This window comes from Glandiceps talaboti, chromosome 3 (assembly GCF_964340395.1).
Source record: "Glandiceps talaboti chromosome 3, keGlaTala1.1, whole genome shotgun sequence".
NCBI classification, from domain to species: domain Eukaryota; kingdom Metazoa; phylum Hemichordata; class Enteropneusta; family Spengelidae; genus Glandiceps; species Glandiceps talaboti.
Window position 1 is genome coordinate 926015 of NC_135551.1, and position 21486 is coordinate 947500.

The following is a 21486-nucleotide window of genomic DNA, read 5'->3' on the forward strand; positions in this document are numbered from 1 at the left end:
GGGCGAACTACAGTAAAGACAAATAAGCAGTTTCCTTGATGGGTTTGTTACATGAATAGAGATGCCTCTTGATGAAGTTGAGAGATCTATTTGCAGATGATGTAATACGACTGATATGTTTGTTCCAGGTTAGATTGCTTGTAATATCAACTCCAAGATAAATATGATGCAATGTAAGTTCCAGTGTATGAGTCCCAAGTGTATAGTTGAAAAGCTTAGCATTGCGAACATGTGTGAGCCGTATGACAAAGCATTCTTTACATTGAAATGCATTTGCCAATGTTCCTGCCACTGGGCCAGTGTGTTTGAGTCATCTTCAATCAATCAATCAATCAATCAATCGATGCAATTTATATAGCGCCAATTCCACTATGACAAGAGTTCAAAGGCGCTGTACAGTCAAAATGTTTTAGAAAACAGGTAAGTCTTTAAGTGTTTTTTAAATGTGCTAATTGTAACTTGTTCGCGAATTTCAATTGGTAGTTCATTCCACAGACGAGGCGCTGCAGAAGAAAACGATCTTCCTCCATAAGATTCCAGCTTGTTCTAGGTACATATAGGAGATGTTTATTTGTTGATCGCAGTGTTCTCGTAGCTGTTTTCCAGTGAAGAAGGTCTGATAAGTATCTTGGAGCGAGTCCATTGAGGGACTTGTATGTCATGAGCAAAAGTTTGAACTTTATTCGGTCCTGAACTGGTAGCCAGTGTAGTTCCTTTAGGAGTGGTGTTACATGATCATATTTCCTGGCTCGCATGATGATTTTTGCTGCAGCGTTTTGAACATGTTGGAGTGGTTTGATATGATCGTTGGGTAAGCCATAGAGTAGGGCATTGTCAAGTTTGCTTGATATTAATGCCTGGACGAGTTTCTGACAAGTAGAATTGGAGAGGTAGGGACGGATATAGCCAATTTTCCTGAGATAATGGTAGATTGATTGACATGTTGTGGATATGTGCTTTTTTAACGTGTGATGAGAATCGAAAGTTACACCAATATTACGAGCTGTTTCGGCTGGTTGAATTGTACTTTCGCCAATATGGATGTTATCAATAGTTGGACTTTGAGGTCGACTGATTTTCGATGTAATGAGTAAGACTTCAGTTTTGTCATCGTTGAGTTTGAGCTTATTCTTGGTCATCCACGTCTTGATGTCATTAGCATCAGCTTCCATGTCTTGGAGTTGAGCCTGGTCTAGCTGGTTTTGTATCTGTCTATAAACGACACAGTCGTCGGCAAATAGTCTTCCTTCCGACAAGATGTTATGGGGGAGGTCATTGATGTATGCAAGGAAGAGCAAAGGTCCCAGCACCATGCCCTGGGGGACACCAGAAATCACCTCTGTCCAGGCCGAGTGTTCACCCCGACAACGACCCTTTGGGTATGGCGTAAAAATACAAAAACTTAAAGGCAACCTGCAAGCCAAGCATGTGTTTTGTTGCAAATACCATTTCTATTTAATTTTTGTAAAAACCCGGTTATGGGGTACTATATCGAAAGCTTTGGAGAAATCCATAATTATCATGTCTGTTTGTGATCTGTTATTGAGTGATGTGGCTTGGTCATTGACTGTTAAGATTAATTGGGATTCATGAGTGATATTTCCTAAAGCCATGTTGTCGATCAGTAATAATTGAGTATTTGTCAAAATGTTGCATAATTTGAAAGTGAATAATATGTTCGAGGGTTTTACAGCAAATTGAGGTAAGTAAAACTGGTCTATAATTTGAAGCAATGGAATGGTCACCTTTTTTTATAAATTGGGGAGATGTTGGCACACAGCCAAGATGACGGCAAAGAACCTGTATCCTGGGACTTTTGAAAAATCACACAAAGAGCAGGGGCCACTTCATCAGCAGCTAGTTTAAGGATCTGGGCAGGTATGCCATCTGGGCAGGTATGCTATCTGGGCCAGTAGCCTTATTAGGATTGAGTCCTTTCAGTAACTTACAAACACCCTCAACAGTGATAATAAAATCAGGCATAGTTGGAATATTGCTGGGTGACTCAGGTAGTAAAGTGTCCTCCCGTGTGAATACTCCTTTGAACTGGTCATTTAGTATATTGGCTTTTTCAACATTCACAGATTGGAGTCTGTCATTTTTCTTCAGTGAGGGAATCCCTACAGAGTCACATTTTAGATTTTTTATATATGACCAGAATCTTTTGGGGAGTCAACACAGATAGAGTTTATGTATTCTCTGTAAGATTTTCTTGTTGCTCTAAGTGTGGACTTTCTAGATGTAAACGAAAGCTTTCAAGAGTTTCCTGGGATGGGTTTTTATGCCACTGGTTATATGCTCTGTGTTTCCTACAATGCATACACTTAATACCGTTGTTAATCCAAGGGGTTACATGTACGTTCTTTTTGCTGACCATGCGGGCAGGAACATGAGCATCCATTACACTCTTTATCTTAACCTCAATTTCAGAGAACAAACCATCAACAGAGCTGCAAGAAACATCTTTGGTTGTTAAATATTCACTACATTCCTTGAGTTCAGATTTGATAGTATCTACATTAGTTTATGATAGCTATAAACTTTGTGTGGTTTCTGTTTACACACTCTTGGTTTGGTATTAACAACAATCACATATCTGACAATCATGGTATTAATGAACAACTCAAGGATGTTATCAAACCTTGTTGGTTCACGAACAACTTGATCAAGACCAAACTCTGTGGTTATGTCTAACATTTGTCTAGATAAAGCAGCATACTGAGATCCAGGTAATACAGATTGGGAATCCCAATCAATGCCGGGTAGATTAAAGTCACCAGCCAAGTAGATTTGACTGCCATTGTTCTTATTACTGGCTTTCATTAGGGACTCATGCATTTGGTCAAGGTACTCAGTCGAGTTCCCAAATTTTTGGGAAGAATAAAAAGAGCCAATGATAATTTGCTTGGCCCCCTGTATTTCTAAGGACACCCAGACAACTTAGCAATTCGAGTCAAAGTCAATTCTGTGGGTGATGATCAGGTCATTCTTAGAAGTTAGATGCAATTAGTACTCCCCCTTTAGGCGGACCAAAGTTTCTGTCTTTTCTAAACACTGTGAAATGAGAGGAAAATAATTCACTACTGTGCACAGAATCATCTAGGTGGGTGTCAGAGCCAATGATTATATCAGGATCATTTTCTTCAATGCAGACCCTGAGGTCAGTGGTCTTATTCTGAATACTCTGAAAATTAATCACTAACATTTTCAAGGTACTTCTCCTAGGTTTGGATGATGGTCTAACTTTGGGGCTATACTGGCTGGTCTTCTTCGTTGAAGGCAAAGAGGTAAGCTAGGGGAGAGCTTGGAAGCTCACTATCCATACTGTTAGGTGAGAGACATTCAAAGCTATTTGATAGCTCCATATCAGACTTTGAAAAAAAGCGAACTGGAAAAATTTGGGATTCCACATTGACAGCAGATCTAAGTAAACCCAGTCATTGCAATCTCTTGCCCATTTTGAATAAGTTCACCTGTTTGTATTTCCATAAGCAACTGCTGAACCTGAAGACCAGTTCAGATGATGAAAATTGCCACAAATTTTGATTCTGACTGCGTGGAGGTCTTCGTTTCAGGTCATAGAGTACACTTACTAACCTTTGACCTTTTCCGATAGAAACTCTTCGAGTCAATTGCAAAAAACTGTTTAGACCCGAAGTATCCTTTTGCACAACGTTCAACAGTCTTTGGAGAGAGTTTAAAACAAATGGCATGCTTGAAGGTTGACCATGCCAGTGGACTAAGAGCCCCCATTCACACCTAATACAATAGACGTTTCTAGTCTGTCTTTTTAGTGGTCTGAGGGTGATGTCACACTTGATGACTGTTTTTACCACACCTCATAATCATTTGTTCTATTTCCAATGTTGGTTGGGTAGACAATGAAATGTATTTTGGAAAGAAATGATAACTGAATGTACAACACTTTATAAGTTTTTTATACTATTTCCATTGTTGGCTGGGTAGACAATGAAATATTTTTTGTAAAAAAGTGATGACTGTTCAGTAAACGTCTATCGCAAAAAGCAAGGTCCAGTCGGGAAGGTTTTTGCCAAATGACAATAGCCATCAAGGTTAATAAATAGTTACTAAACATCAACAACTTAAAACATTAACTTGCCAACTGTGCACATACGTGTTTGCAAAGCTATCAGCCAAACTTTACTACAGTAAATTAATGCATTACTAATATACATTCTTCCTGACACAACCATACACCTATATTATTACAACGTGCTCAAAATACAGAGGCAAGGATCATCTCTTGTACCAAGAAATTTGAACACATTTCTCCAGTTTTCGTTAGTTACCCATTCGTGTCACTAGAGGATTAATTACAAAATTTACTCTAGATATATAAAGCTCTTCATGGCTTGATGTCAGAGAACATTTGTGATCTTCTCCAACCATACATACCATGTTGCACTCTATGTTTTACAAATAAGAATCTGCTTGTAACAACAAATTACAGATAAGTCTCTATGGAGGTATGTTGTTCGTTCTCATATGTCGCCCCAAACTATGGAACTCTTTGCCACTTGACATTTGCCCAAGTCTCCAGCCTGGATTGTTTCAAAACAAAACTGAAAACTTTTTAGCTCTGCTGTCAGCGAAAGCTGAAAGCGTAGCTTTAGGTATAGGTGGGTATAAGAGGTATAGAGTAGAGTGAATCATAGGTGTCCGTCAACTTTTTATATTTTCATCATCTTCTCCGAAAGTGACAGTCAGAATTCTTCGATATTTGGTGTGCATGTTCCCTGGGAGGGGGGGGGGGGGCTATTTAGATTTGTTCATGCCAAGTTGATCTGTGCCATTTTCAATTTTTTATGATTTTTTTTCAAAAAATGATATTTTCATCATCTCCTCAAATACTTCTTGTCAGATTGCTTTGATATCTGGTGTGTTGATGCACAGAGGGTAGCTTACTTAGATTTGTTAATTTCAAGTCAGCACGTCTTTTCTATTTTTTATGATTTTTTTTGTAATTTAAAGAAAAAATGAATATGTTAATGAGCATTATGGCCGCCGCCATATTGGAAAACAGTCCACGAGACTTTAAGTAAACTGCCACTTTTCAAAAGACACTATTGATGTCAAACAAGCAATGTAATATTTGCTATAGTCATAATTCTACGCATTGTGCACCCAAATGACAAGTGTTTGTTCGAAACAGGGTTGTAAGCTTCAAATCCAAATTTTGCACCCCTTCTACATAATCAGCCAGTCCGCAACAAACCACATTTGCATACAATCTATCCTCATATGCTCCAGATAGTGACACTTTGAATGGCTGCTCACAGGCCTTATTTTTCGGTATTTTCAACTCGCCGTAACTTTCACTAGCGTTCCCCATTTTAGATACTGAAAATGCCTAAACCTCAACTGGTATCTCTTCTTTCGTGCCAGTGAAATAAATTTTGGCATTACATTTAGGAATACCGATTTTCCGACAAATTCGGGATGCATACTTGGGGCCCTGAAATTTTGACCCAGTTTTTTCGCTCATAGCATGGAAGTATAACCCTCCATGCTCATAGTTTCCTCAATACGGACCAGAAAGTTTACAAATTTCACAAAAAGGTGGATTTTTATGTGTTTTAAATAAGCATGGCAAGTAAATTTAGTAGGATCGTTGTGTAACAGTCCCGACCGTTCAAGAATTTTCGGTAGAAAATGACTGATTTGACCCGGAAGCTGAAGATGACCTCGTTTGACGTCCGGGCGATTTTCCACAGCAACAACACGGGAGTTCTTGGTACTCACTAAAATCACACTTCAGACCCACTATAAAAGTTTGATGTTTTCAGATAAACTGTATCTTGTGATTAATTCTATATTGTCGTGCAATTTGGAGTGACAGTGAACCAGAATGAAGACAACTCGCGTAAGGAAGGCATGCCTTTGCATGCGGTTGAAGTTATGCAAGAGCAGTCTCACTGCCGACTGTGAATCAACCAAACTTTGTTTATTGGCCGACAGTTTACATGTAAAGTTAAACGTCATGAACGTGTCTTGCCATTTCCAAAATGCAAATATTTGGCAGGTAAAAATAATTAAAATAATTACAACTTTAATTTGGCTTCAGACTTTGCATTATGTTTTTCGTATCTTTCTCCGTTTTACATGTAAATCCGAAAAGGTTCTCTCTGGTCATGCCAGTGGTTAGCCCTGCTTACATACGACAGGCGGTGCACAAGTCTATATTGCTGACTTGACTCTAAACAAATAGTAGGGACAATTGTCAGAATCGAGTCCCAGATTACTCCGTATGCAAGCACGACTCGTCAGTGATCATACCGGGACTGCTTTGAGTACGAGCGAGGTGAGGCATGTTGAGGTAATTTGTTGAGAATTATAAATATTGTGAAATGTCAAGTACAAGGTTTAAATACAATGGAATGATGAAAAAAAATTGGCCGAGTCTGCTGACAGGCGCCGGTCAAAAGAAACTCTGTAAATTAAAATATCAGACGATGTTATGTCTACTACAACTAGCACAAGTTGAATGTTGTTGACTTGGTAAATTTGTTAGAAAATTGAAATTCGAATTGCCTCAAAGTTATTTTAGATCCCTAGTTTATTTCATTCATCATTAACATTTTCCAGGGTTAAAGCTGTAAGACACTGGAATTATTTATAGCCAACCTCAAAAATCCTCTTTTTTTCTTTTTCTTGTGTGCATTTCCCAGTCATTATTTTTCTGAGATTTTGTGTAATTTTTCATAACAGTAGATTTTTTAAATAAAATGGTGACTATGGTATAAAAGTACAATACATTACCAACTTTCTGTGTAAAATGTGTTTTATAGTGAGACATCATATGAAACCGCTAACCACTTTATTACATCGCTAAAACAAAACTGCATAGTGAAGAGCTGCCAAGAACTGAACCACTTCTACATGTTACCAAAATAAAAAATTAATTTTAAAATTAAAAACAACAGCGGAGCTATTCTGACTGATAGGTCGCTTGTTTATTTACCAAAGCCTATGGTGTGCTTCATTGCTACTGAACTGAACATTGCTCCGGAAACAGCGCTATAGCAATTTCATTGATTAATTGATTGATTTTAGTAGTTATTTATGACGTTTCAGTTGGATTTTTTGTCCCCCATATCCATGGATAGAGATACTCCCATACCGTTTGATAGCGATACTCCCATACCCATGGATAGAGATACTCCCATACCAATGGATAGAGATACTCCCATACCGTTTGATAGAGATACTCCCATACCGTTTGATAGAGATACTCCCATATCGTTTGATAGAGATACTCCCATACCGTTTGATAGCGATACTCCCATACCCATGGATAGAGATACTCCCATACCCATGGATAGAGATACTCCCATACCAATGGATAGAGATACTCCCATATCGTTTGATAGCGATACTCCCATACCGTTTGATAGAGATACTCCCATACCCATGGATAGAGATACTCCCATATCGTTTTATAGAGATAGTCCCATACCAATGGATAGAGATACTCCCATACCCATGGATAGAGATACTCCCATACCGTTTGATAGAGATACTCCCATACCCATGGATAGAGATACTCCCATACCGTTTGATAGAGATACTCCCATACCCATGGATAGAGATACTCCCATACCAATGGATAGAGATACTCCCTTACCGTTTGATAGAGATACTCCCATACCAATGGATAGAGATACTCCCATACCCATGGATAGAGATACTCCCATACCCATGGATAGAGATACTCCCTTACCGTTTGATAGAGATACTCCCATATCGTTTGATAGAGATACTCCCATATCGTTTGATAGAGATACTCCCATATCGTTTGATAGAGATACTCCCATACCGTTTGATAGCGATACTCCCATACCCATGGATAGAGATACTCCCATACCCATGGATAGAGATACTCCCATACCGTTTGAAAGTGATACTCCCATATCGTTTGATAGAGATACTCCCATACCGTTTGATAGAGATACTCCCATACCCATGGATAGAGATACTCTCATATCGTTTGATAGAGATACTCCCATACCGTTTGATAGAGATACTCCCATACCCATGGATAGAGATACTCCCATACCATTTGATAGAGATACTCCCATACCAATGGATAGAGATACTCCCATACCGTTTGATAGAGATACTCCCATACCGTTTGATAGAGATACTCCCACACCCATGCATAGAGATACTCCCATACCAATGGATAGAGATACTCCCTTACCGTTTGATAGAGATACTCCCATACCGTTTGATAGAGATACTCCCATACCCATGGATAGAGATACTCCTATACCGTTTGATAGAGATACTCCCATACCGTTTGATAGAGATACTCCCATACCGTTTGATAGAGATACTCCCATACCCATGGATAGAGATACTCCCATACCATTTGATAGAGATACTCCCATACCCATGGATAGAGATACTCCCATACCATTTGATAGAGATACTCCCATACCGTTTGATAGAGATACTCCCATACCCATGGATAGAGATACTCCCTTACCATTTGATAGAGATACTCCCATACCCATGGATAGAGATACTCCCATACCAATGGATAGAGATACTCCCATACCAATGGATAGAGATACTCCATACCCATGGATAGAGATACTCCCATACCAATGGATAGAGATACTCACATACCAATGGATAGAGATACTCCCATACCGTTTGATAGCGATACTCCCATACCCATGGGTAGAGATACTCCCATACCAATGGATAGAGATACTCCCATACCATTTGATAGAGATATTCCCATACCCATGGATAGAGATACTCCCATACCGTTTGATAGAGATACTCCCATACCGTTTGATAGAGATACTCGCATACCGTTTGATAGAGATACTCCCATACCCATGGATAGAGATACTCCCATATCGTTTGATAGAGATACTCCCATACCAATGGATAGAGATACTCCCATACCCATGGATAGAGATACTCCCATACCCATGGATAGAGATACTCCCATATCGTTTGATAGAGATACTCCCATACCCATGGATAGAGATACTCCCATACCCATGGATAGAGATACTCCCATATCGTTTGATAGAGATACTCCCATATCGTTTGATAGAGATACTCCCATATCGTTTGATAGAGATACTCCCATATCGTTTGATAGAGATACTCCCATATCGTTTGATAGAGATACTCCCATATCGTTTGATAGAGATACTCCCATATCGTTTGATAGAGATACTCCCATATCGTTTGATAGAGATACTCCCATACCGTTTGATAGAGATACTCGCATACCGTTTGATAGAGATACTCCCATACCCATGGATAGAGATACTCCCATATCGTTTGATAGAGATACTCCCATACCAATGGATAGAGATACTCCCATACCCATGGATAGAGATACTCCCATACCCATGGATAGAGATACTCCCATATCGTTTGATAGAGATACTCCCATACCCATGGATAGAGATACTCCCATACCCATGGATAGAGATACTCCCATATCGTTTGATAGAGATACTCCCATATCGTTTGATAGAGATACTCCCATATCGTTTGATAGAGATACTCCCATATCGTTTGATAGAGATACTCCCATATCGTTTGATAGAGATACTCCCATATCGTTTGATAGAGATACTCCCATATCGTTTGATAGAGATACTCCCATATCGTTTGATAGAGATACTCCCATACCGTTTGATAGAGATACTCCCATACCGTTTGATAGAGATACTCCCATACCGTTTGATAGAGATACTCCCATATCGTTTGATAGAGATACTCCCATATCGTTTGATAGAGATACTCCCATATCGTTTGATAGAGATACTCCCATATCGTTTGATAGAGATACTCCCATACCGTTTGATAGAGATACTCCCATACCGTTTGATAGAGATACTCCCATATCGTTTGATAGAGATACTCCCATACCCATGGATAGAGATACTCCCATATCGTTTGATAGAGATACTCCCATACCATTTGATAGAGATACTCCCATATTGTTTGATAGAGATACTCCCATACCATTTGATAGAGATACTCCCATATCATTTGATAGAGATACTCCCATATCATTTGATAGAGATACTCCCATACCGTTTGATAGAGATACTCTTAATGGAAGTATTTTAGGGATTGATATCATAAATAATTTGATATCAATCCCTAAAAATCCTTATTCAAAATTACAAAGACTATTATAACAGTATGTCTTTTTTGTTAGTGAACTCGAAAAGCAAGGTTCTGTTGAGAAGGTTTTACCAAAAAAGCCAAAGGGAGATTTAAATTCTTTCTTAGGTGAGAAAAAACAGAATCAAGATCACTTTCAGGTCAAGACCTACTGGTTCAAATACCCCCCCCCCCCCCCCCCCCCCCCGCCAAAATTACCTGTTCTTCTTAAAGAGAAGTAGGCATATATATTTATGAATATTTATAAGCACATCTCAGCAGATGGGGTCAGCCAATCATAAAGAGGTAATTTCATAATGGACATTGGTGTATCCATGGTGGAATAAGATCATCGCTAGGTGACGTAATCTAATAATGGCTTTTGAATACACATACATGTATATGTTGATCATTGTAGGTGAGAGGGGAAATCAAATTCAAAATCCCCAATTGCCTGGATTCTATTCTACATACTGTGATGAAGAATGTGATTTGCAATCATTAAGTTAAAAGTATTAGTTCCAACAGAGTAGATAGTGCCTTAATTTGCCATGGTAACAAACAGGGGCAAATCATACAAAATTCACATGGTCTAGACTATTATGCATTAAACCTTATTTTTCTTTTAGGAACCCTGGTAAAAAGAGACCTGAGAACTATTACAAACCATTCTCAAATCAGCAGAGGTTAATTGTTGTATATTTATTGGAATGTTTGTAAATATCATTCATTTTTAGCACAACTGAACTGAGGTTCAGTAGTGCTATAGGGATCGCCCGGCGTCTGTCTGTCTGTCTGTCTGTCTGTCTGTCTGTGTGTGTGTGTGTGTATGTGTGTAAACAACTTAAAGTCAAAAACCGCTGAACCGATTGCCAGGATATTTGGTGGGTCTATTACCTTGGGTGTCTAGTTGAGAAATTGTTCAAATCAAAATGATCGCATCACAGGTGTGTGATTTGGGTCAAAAAATGTGATTTTTGGTCAAAAAACTTAAACTCAGAAACTACTGGGCAGATTGGTGCGAAATTTGGTGGGAACATTCTTAAGGGGGTGTAAAGTAAGATTTATTCATGACGGGATAATTCCATCAGTGATATGCAAATTAGGGCTAAAAATGTGTCTTTTTGGTTGAAAATCTATAATTCCAAAACTACTGAGCAGATTGGGCTGAAATTTAATGGGAATGTATCTAGGAATGTATGGACAAAGAAATATTAAGCATACCATGATTCCATGAGTGATATGCAAATTAGGTGTAAAAATGTTCATTTTTGGTCAAAAACTTATATCTCAAAAAGTACTTGGTCACCGAGTCTGAAACTTGATGAGATGTTTCTGAGTGTTATTCTTCAAAACATTTTGACAAAATTGGCCCTAGCGACCATGACCACGCCCTTAGCAACAACCAAATGGCAGTATATTTTGGTCAAATAACAACATCATATGGTAGGCAAATGAGTAAACATTCAAAAAATGTATGCAAATACGTAGCAACCATGACCACGCCCATAGCAACAGCCAAACGGTCGTGTATTTCACAAAGATAACAACAGGGATTAACAGACAATTGAATAAACGTTCAAAAAATGTATGCAAATGTGCCTAGCAACAAGGCCACACCCATAGCAAGAGCCAAATGATCACATACATGTATATTGCAAAGGTAACAAAGGGGATTAATAGACAATTAAATAAACATTCAAAAAATATATGTAAATATGCCTAGCAACAAGACCACGCCCATAGCAACAGCCAAATAATCACATATATTGCAAAGATAACAACAGGAATAGAAGACAAATGAATAAACATTCAAAAAATGTATGCAAGTGTGCCTAGCAACAAGACCACGCCCATAGCAACAGCCAAATGATCACATGTATTGTGAAGATAACAATGGGGATTAATAGACAATTGAATAAACATTAAAAAAATGTATGTAAATATGCCTAGCAACAAGACCACATCCATAGCAACAGCCAAATGATAGCATATATCGTAAAGATAGCAATAGGTTGGATAGGCAACTGGATAGTCATTCACTAAATGAACACTTATTGTTAGCATGGACTACCATATGGATAAACATTTTTAAAAACTGTACAGTTGTGCTACAACGCCATTGGCGGTATTTTTAAATATTATAACATATCAACTAATTTGTCATGCTTATGGAATTTACCTATTCTTAAGATAAAGTGAACTGGTAAGTTGTAATAGGTAATGTTCCCCTCCCCCTAAACTTTAGAAGTGCAGGACAGCAAATCAATCTGAACATTACAAAATGCATGCAAAATACACTTTGCTAATGTATATTGACATAATACTTTCTAATTTTCACACAATTATATTGAAATAATGTTTTTTGTTTTCAGTTTGACCTGTGGACAGACAATCAACGGAAGCGTTTCCTGGCTGCTATCTTTGCCTGCTGTAAACGTTCTCAGTTACAATTCACCCAGGATTGGTTTGCTGATAGAATACCTTTATCAAAGCAGGACTTCACTGTTGTTTTACCCAAATTTTTATCCCTCCATGTCTTCTCATTCCTGGATCCTAGAAGTTTATCCAGAGCCTCCATGGCATGCTGGCACTGGAAATTTTTAACAGAACAGGTAAGTTTCTAATAGCATGTTAGTTTCTAATAGCACAGGTTAGAACAGGTTAGTTTCTAGTAGAACAGGTTAGTTTCTTTAAGGCCCGGTTACACAATGCAACTTGACAAACAACTCACTAAGCAATTCTTCGCATGCAACGAATGCAGTGAACCTTATCTTTCTTTTAGGAACCCTGGTAAAAAGAGACCTGAGAACTATTAGTACTGTGAATCGACCAAACTTTGTTTGTTCAAATTATTGGCCGACAGTTTACGTGTAAACGACATGATCATGTCATGCCATATCAAAAATGCAAATATTTGGCAAGTAAAAATAATTAAAATAATTACAACTTTAATTTGGCTTCAGACTTTGCATTATGTTTTGCGTATCTTTTCCCCGTTTTACATGTAAATCCGAAAAGGTTCTCTCTGATCATGATCATGTCAGTGATCATACCGGGACTGCTTTGAGTATGAGTGAGGTGAGGCATGTTGAGGTATTTTGTTGAGAATTATAAATATTGTGAAATGTCAAGTACAAGGTTTAAATACAATGGAATGATGAAAAAAACTTGGCCGAGTCTGCTGACAGGCGCCAGTCACAAGACACTCCGGAGTGTAAATTAAAATATTAGACGATGTTATGTCTACTACAAGTTGAATGTTGTTGACAATTATGGACAGTGTTTTTGGTAAATTTGTTAGAAAATTGAAATTCGAATTGCCTCAAAATTATTTTAGATCCCTAGTTTATTTCATTCATCATTAAAATTTTCTAGGGTTAAAGCTGTAAGACACTGGAATTATTTATAGCCAACCTCAAAAATCCTGTGTGTGTGTGTGTGTGTGTGTGTGTGTGTGTGCATTTCCCAGTCATTATTTTTCTGAGATTTTGTGTAATTTTCATAACAGTAGATTTTTTTATAAAATGGTGACTATGGTATAAAAGTACAATATTTTACCAACTTTCTGTGTAAAATGTGTTTTATAGTGAGACATATGAAACCACTAACCACTTTATTACATCGCTACCAAAATAAAAACTAAAAAGAACAGTGGAGCTATTCTGACCGATAAGTCGCTTGTTAGTATAAATATTCTATCAAGTGTTTTTGATGTAATTTTGATTTATCACCATGAGTACCGCTTATCACTGGTATACAATGTCTATGAAGGCAAGACCCTGTGACGAAGCATGTACATGATGCAATTCGTCGCATGCGACGAATTGCTTGGTGCGTTTCTTGTCGAGTTGCATCGTGTACAGAACAGGTTACTTTCTAAAAGAACAGGTTAGAACAGGTCATTTTCAAATAGAACAGGTTTGTTTCTAACAGAAGAGGTTAGTTTGACTTTCTAGTAGAAAAGGTTAGTTATACAACTAGTTTAGTTTCTAATAGAACAAGTAGTGTCTAATAGAACCGGTTACTTTCTAATAGAACAGGTTAGTTTCTACCTGAACCTGTTATTTTATAATAGAAGAGGTTAGTTTCTAACAACAGGTTAGAACAGGTTAGTTTGTAACAGAACAAGTTAGAACAGGTTAGTTTGTAACAGAACAAGTTAGAACAGGTTAGTTTGTAACAGAACAAGTTAGAACAGGTTAGTTTGTAACAGAACAAGTTAGAACAGGTTGGTTTGTAACAGAACAAGTTAGAACAGGTTAGTTTGTAACAGAGCAAGTTAGAACAGGTTAGTTTATAACACAACAGGTTGAACAGGTTAGTTTGTAACAGAACAGGTTAGAACAGGTTAGTTTGTAACAGAACAGGTTAGAACAGGTTAGTTTGTAACAGAACAGGTTAGTTTCTAACAAAACCGGTAAGTTTTCTGGTAGAGCTATAAAAACAGTATTTCATAGACCAATGAAAACAGTTGTCTTCCAGAGCTTTTGGAACACTACAATGTACGTCCTAGACCAACGAATAATGATATGCATGTAATCCTTGTTGTTTCACTGGTATCATAACTCTTCATTTGTATACAGGATGATCTATGGATGCCAAAATGTGTTAAGTTTGGGTGGTTTTTACCATATTCACCAGATGAACATGAATATGGGGCTTGGAAGAGACATTATATAAATTGTCTTAGAACATTGGATGTAGTACAGGCATCTAAAGGTGTAAGTATTGCAGCTGGAAGACTCAAATTTAATGGTCAATACTTTTCTTCAATTCTTCAATTTTTTCCAGTGTTACCACAGGCACTTGTAGCTAATTTCAATTTATGAGTTTTTCTAGGTCACCTAAACACAAAGGTATACAATCAAGATAGAGTCAGCTTCACCTTTGTTTCCCTTTAAGTTTACCTATCAATGGGTGGTGTTGGGGTGTGCACCACTTGAGCATAATTGTATGTGAAACCCTAGACAGTCCGACTTCATACATTTGTATATATTTCTTTAATTGGATTTCATTATTCTTTGTAGTCATCCATCTATGGTACACTGAGTGATGGCAAGGGAATTTCTGGTGATGAACAAAATAAGAAATCCAAGAAGAGGAATGGTAAGGTGCTTGTGTAGCGTTGCCATTTGCCATTTGCATGGAAGCTGTACAAGCTACAAGGCCAGCCTAGCATTGCTATCTAGTTTACATGGAAGCTATACAAGCTACAAGGCCAGCCTAGCATTGCTATCTAGTTTACATGGAAGCTATACCAGCTACAAGGCTAGCCTAGCATTGCTATCTAGTTTACATGGAAGCTATACAAGCTACAAGGCCAGCCTAGCATTGCTATCTAGTTTACATGGAAGCTATACCAGCTACAAGGCTAGCCTAGCATTTCTATCTAGTTTACATGGAAGCTATACCAGCTACAAGGCCAGCCTAGCATTGCTATCTAGTTTACATGGAAGCTATACAAGCTACAAGGCCAGCCTAGCATTGCTATCTAGTTTACATGGAAGCTATACCAGCTACAAGGCTAGCCTAGCATTGCTATCTAGTTTACATGGAAGCTATACAAGCTACAAGGCCAGCCTAGCATTGCTATCTAGTTTACATGGAAGCTATACAAGCTACAAGGCCAGCCTAGCATTGCTATTTAGTTTACATGGAAGCTATACCAGCTACAAGGCCAGCCTAGCATTGCTATCTAGTTTACATGGAAGCTATACCAGCTACAAGGCTAGCCTAGCATTGCCATTTGCCATTTACATGGAAGCTATACAAGCTACAAGGCCAGCCTAGCATTGCTATCTAGTTTACATGGAAGCTATACCAGCTACAAGGCTAGCCTAGCATTCCTATCAAGTTTACATGGAAGCTATACCAGCTACAAGGCTAGCCTAGCATTGCTATCTAGTTTACATGGAAGCTATACCAGCTACAAGGCCAGCCTAGCATTGCTATCTAGTTTACATGGAAGCTATACCAGCTACAAGGCCAGCCTAGCATTGCTATCTAGTTTACATGGAAGCTATACCAGCTACAAGGCTAGCCTAGCATTGCTATCTAGTTTGCATGGAAGCTATACCAGCTACAAGGCCAGCCTAGCATTGCCATCTAGTTTACATGGAAGCTATACCAGCTACAAGGCCAGCCTAGCATTGCTATCTAGTTTACATGGAAGCTATACCAGCTACAAGGCCAGCCTAGCATTGCCATCTAGTTTACATGGAAGCTATACCAGCTACAAGGCCAGCCTAGCATTGCTATCTAGTTTGCATGGAAGCTATACCAGCTACAAGGCCAGCCTAGCATTGCTATCTGGTTTACACGGAAGCTATACCAGCTACAAGGCCAGCCTAGCATTGCTATCTAGTTTACATGGAAGCTATACCAGCTACAAGGCCAGCCTAGCATTGCTATTTAGTTTACACGGAAGCTATACCAGCTACAAGGCCAGCCTAGCATTGCCATCTACTTTGCATGGAAGCTATACAAGCTATAAGGCTAGCCTAGCATTGCTATCTAGTTTACATGGAAGCTATACCAGCTACAATGCCAGCCTAGCATTGCTATCTAGTTTACATGGAAGCTATACCAGCTACAAGGCCAGCCTAGCATTGCCATCTAGTTTACATGGAAGCTATTCAAGCTACAAGGCCAGCCTAGCATTGCTATCTAGTTTACATGGAAGCTATACCAACTACAAGGCTAGCCTAGCATTGCTATCTAGTTTACATGGAAGCTATACCAACTACAAGGCCAGCCTAGCATTGCTATCTAGTTTACATGGAAGCTATACCATCTACAAGGCCAGCCTAACATTGCTATCTAGTTTACATGGAAGCTATACCAGCTACAAGGGCAGCCTAGCATTGCTATTAGTTTACATGGAAGCTATACAAGCTACAAGGCCAGCCTAGCATTGCTATCTAGTTTACATGGAAGCTATACCAGCTACAAGGCCAGCCTAGCTTTGCCATCTAGTTTACATGGAAGCTATACAAGCTACAAGGCTAGCCTAGCATTGCTACCTAGTTTACATGGAAGCTATACAAGCTACAAGGCCAGCCTAGCGTTGCTAGTTTGCATGGAAGCTATACAAGCTACACGCTAGCCTAGCATTGCCATCTAGTTTGCATGGAAGCTATACCAGCTACAAGGCCAGCCTAGCATTGCTATCTAGTTTACATGGAAGCTATACCAGCTACAAGGCCAGCCTAGCATTGCTATCTAGTTTACATGGACGCTATACAAGCTATAAGGCTAGCCTAGCATTGCCATCTAGTTTGCATGGAAGCTATTCAAGCTACAAGGTCAGCCTAGCATTGCTATCTAGTTTACATGGAAGCTATACCAGCTACAAGGCCAGCCTAGCATTGCTATCTAGTTTACATGGAAGCTATACCAACTACAAGGCCAGCCTAGCATTGCTATCTAGTTTACATGGAAGCTATACAAGCTACAAGGCCAGCCTAGCATTGCTATCTAGTTTACATGGAAGCTATACCAGCTACAAGGCTAGCCTAGCATTGCTATCTAGTTTACATGGAAGCTATACAAGCTACAAGGCCAGCCTAGCATTGCTATCTAGTTTACATGGAAGCTATACAAGCTACAAGGCCAGCCTAGCATTGCTATTTAGTTTACATGGAAGCTATACCAGCTACAAGGCCAGCCTAGCATTGCTATCTAGTTTACATGGAAGCTATACCAGCTACAAGGCTAGCCTAGCATTGCCATTTGCCATTTACATGGAAGCTATACAAGCTACAAGGCCAGCCTAGCATTGCTATCTAGTTTACATGGAAGCTATACCAGCTACAAGGCTAGCCTAGCATTCCTATCAAGTTTACATGGAAGCTATACCAGCTACAAGGCTAGCCTAGCATTGCTATCTAGTTTACATGGAAGCTATACCAGCTACAAGGCCAGCCTAGCATTGCTATCTAGTTTACATGGAAGCTATACCAGCTACAAGGCCAGCCTAGCATTGCTATCTAGTTTACATGGAAGCTATACCAGCTACAAGGCTAGCCTAGCATTGCTATCTAGTTTGCATGGAAGCTATACCAGCTACAAGGCCAGCCTAGCATTGCCATCTAGTTTACATGGAAGCTATACCAGCTACAAGGCCAGCCTAGCATTGCTATCTAGTTTACATGGAAGCTATACCAGCTACAAGGCCAGCCTAGCATTGCCATCTAGTTTACATGGAAGCTATACCAGCTACAAGGCCAGCCTAGCATTGCTATCTAGTTTGCATGGAAGCTATACCAGCTACAAGGCCAGCCTAGCATTGCTATCTGGTTTACACGGAAGCTATACCAGCTACAAGGCCAGCCTAGCATTGCTATCTAGTTTACATGGAAGCTATACCAGCTACAAGGCCAGCCTAGCATTGCTATTTAGTTTACACGGAAGCTATACCAGCTACAAGGCCAGCCTAGCATTGCCATCTACTTTGCATGGAAGCTATACAAGCTATAAGGCTAGCCTAGCATTGCTATCTAGTTTACATAGAAGCTATACCAGCTATAAGGCCAGCCTAGCATTGCTATCTAGTTTACATGGAAGCTATACCAGCTACAAGGCCAGCCTAGCATTGCCATCTAGTTTACATGGAAGCTATTCAAGCTACAAGGCCAGCCTAGCATTGCTATCTAGTTTACATGGAAGCTATACCAACTACAAGGCTAGCCTAGCATTGCTATCTAGTTTACATGGAAGCTATACCAACTACAAGGCCAGCCTAGCATTGCTATCTAGTTTACATGGAAGCTATACCATCTACAAGGCCAGCCTAGCATTGCTATCTAGTTTACATGGAAGCTATACCAGCTACAAGGGCAGCCTAGCATTGCTATTAGTTTACATGGAAGCTATACAAGCTACAAGGCCAGCCTAGCATTGCTATCTAGTTTACATGGAAGCTATACCAGCTACAAGGCCAGCCTAGCTTTGCCATCTAGTTTACATGGAAGCTATACAAGCTACAAGGCTAGCCTAGCATTGCTACCTAGTTTACATGGAAGCTATACAAGCTACAAGGCCAGCCTAGCATTGCTAGTTTGCATGGAAGCTATACAAGCTACACGCTAGCCTAGCATTGCCATCTAGTTTGCATGGAAGCTATACCAGCTACAAGGCCAGCCTAGCATTGCTATCTAGTTTACATGGAAGCTATACCAGCTACAAGGCCAGCCTAGCATTGCTATCTAGTTTACATGGAAGCTATACAAGCTATAAGGCTAGCCTAGCATTGCCATCTAGTTTGCATGGAAGCTATTCAAGCTACAAGGTCAGCCTAGCATTGCTATCTAGTTTACATGGAAGCTATACCAGCTACAAGGCCAGCCTAGCATTGCTATCTAGTTTACATGGAAGCTATACCAACTACAAGGCCAGCCTAGCATTGCTATCTAGTTTACATGGAAGCTATACAAGCTATAAGGCTAGCCTAGCATTGCCATCTAGTTTGCATGGAAGCTATTCAAGCTACAAGGCCAGCCTAGCATTGCTATCTAGTTTACATGGAAGCTATACCAACTACAAGGCCAGCCTAGCATTGCTATCTAGTTTACATGGAAGCTATACCAGCTACAAGGCCAGCCTAGCATTGCTATCTAGTTTACATGGTAGCTATACCAGCTACAAGGCCAGCCTAGCATTGCTATCTAGTTTACATGGAAGCTATACCAGCTACAAGGCCAGCCTAGCATTGCTATCTAGTTTACATGGAAGCTATACCAGCTACAAGGCCAGCCTAGCATTGCTATCTAGTTTACATGGAAGCTATACCAGCTACAAGGCCAGCCTAGCATTGCTATCTAGTTTACATGGTAGCTATACCAGCTACAAGGCCAGCCTAGCATTGCTATCTAGTTTACATGGAAGCTATACCAACTACAAGGCCAGCCTAGCATTGCTATCTAGTTTATATGGAAGCTATACAAGCTACAAGGCTAGCCTAGCATTGCTATCTAGTTTAAATCGAAGCTATACAAGCTACAAGGCCAGCTTAGCATTGCTATCTAGTTTACATGGAAGCTATACCAACTACAAGGCCAGCCTAGCATTGCTATCTAGTTTTATGGAAGCTATACCAGCTACAAGGCTACCCTAGCATTGCCATCTAGTTTACATGGTAGCTATACCAGCTACAAGGCCAGCCTAGCATTGCTATCTAGTTTGCATGGAAGCTATTCAAGCTACAAGGCCAGCCTAGCATTGCTATCTAGTTTACATGGAAGCTATACCAACTACAAGGCCAGCCTAGCATTGCTATCTAGTTTGCATGGAAGCTATACCAGCTACAAGGCCAGCCTAGCATTGCTATCTAGTTTACATGGTAGCTATACCAGCTACAAGGCCAGCCTAGCATTGCTATCTAGTTTACATGGAAGCTATACCAACTACAAGGCAAGCCTAGCATTGCTATCTAGTTTACATGGAAGCTATACCAGCTACAAGGCCAGCCTAGCATTGCCATCTAGTTTACATGGAAGCTATACCAGCTACAAGGCCAGCCTAGCATTGCTATCTAGTTTACATGGAAGCTATACCAGCTACAAGGCCAGCCTAGCATTGCCATCTAGTTTACATGGAAGCTATACCAGCTACAAGGCCAGCCTAGCATTGCCATCTAGTTTACATGGAAGCTATACCAGCTACAAGGCCAGCCTAGCATTGCTATCTAGTTTGCATGGAAGCTATACCAGCTACAAGGCCAGCCTAGCATTGCTATCTGGTTTACACGGAAGCTATACCAGCTACAAGGCCAGCCTAGCATTGCTATCTAGTTTACATGGAAGCTATACCAGCTACAAGGCCAGCCTAGCATTGCTATTTAGTTTACACGGAAGCTATGCCAGCTACAAGGCCAGCCTAGCATTGCCATCTACTTTGCATGGAAGCTATACAAGCTATAAGGCTAGCCTAGCATTGCTATCTAGTTTACATGGAAGCTATACCAGCTACAAGGCCAGCCTAGCATTGCTATCTAGTTTACATGGCAGCTATACCAGCTACAAGGCCAGCCTAGCATTGCCATCTAGTTTATATGGAAGCTATTCAAGCTACAAGGCCAGCCTAGCATTGCTATCTAGTTTACATGGAAGCTATACCAACTACAAGGCCAGCCTAGCATTGCTATCTAGTTTACATGGAAGCTATACCAACTACAAGGCCAGCCTAGCATTGCTATCTAGTTTACATGGAAGCTATACCAGCTACAAGGCCAGCCTAGCATTGCTATCTAGTTTACATGGAAGCTATACCAGCTACAATGGCAGCCTAGCATTGCTATCTAGTTTACATGGAAGCTATACA

General features: G+C 39.7%; 1 protein-coding gene across 3 annotated transcripts in view; it reads left to right on the forward strand.

Annotated features, from left to right (window-relative positions):
- Positions 1–21486, forward strand: part of LOC144454039 (epithelial cell-transforming sequence 2 oncogene-like) — a 144066-nt gene that overhangs the window by 11464 nt on the left and 111116 nt on the right. For all 3 annotated transcript variants that reach the window (XR_013482473.1, XM_078145451.1, XM_078145452.1), the window contains exons 3-5: positions 12540–12779; positions 14751–14888; positions 15195–15273. Coding sequence is in view for 2 of the 3 variants with exons in the window: in XM_078145451.1 (XP_078001577.1) it covers positions 12540–12779; positions 14751–14888; positions 15195–15273 (457 nt within the window). In the remaining variant the exon portion in view is untranslated. The remainder of the gene's footprint in view (positions 1–12539; positions 12780–14750; positions 14889–15194; positions 15274–21486) is intronic.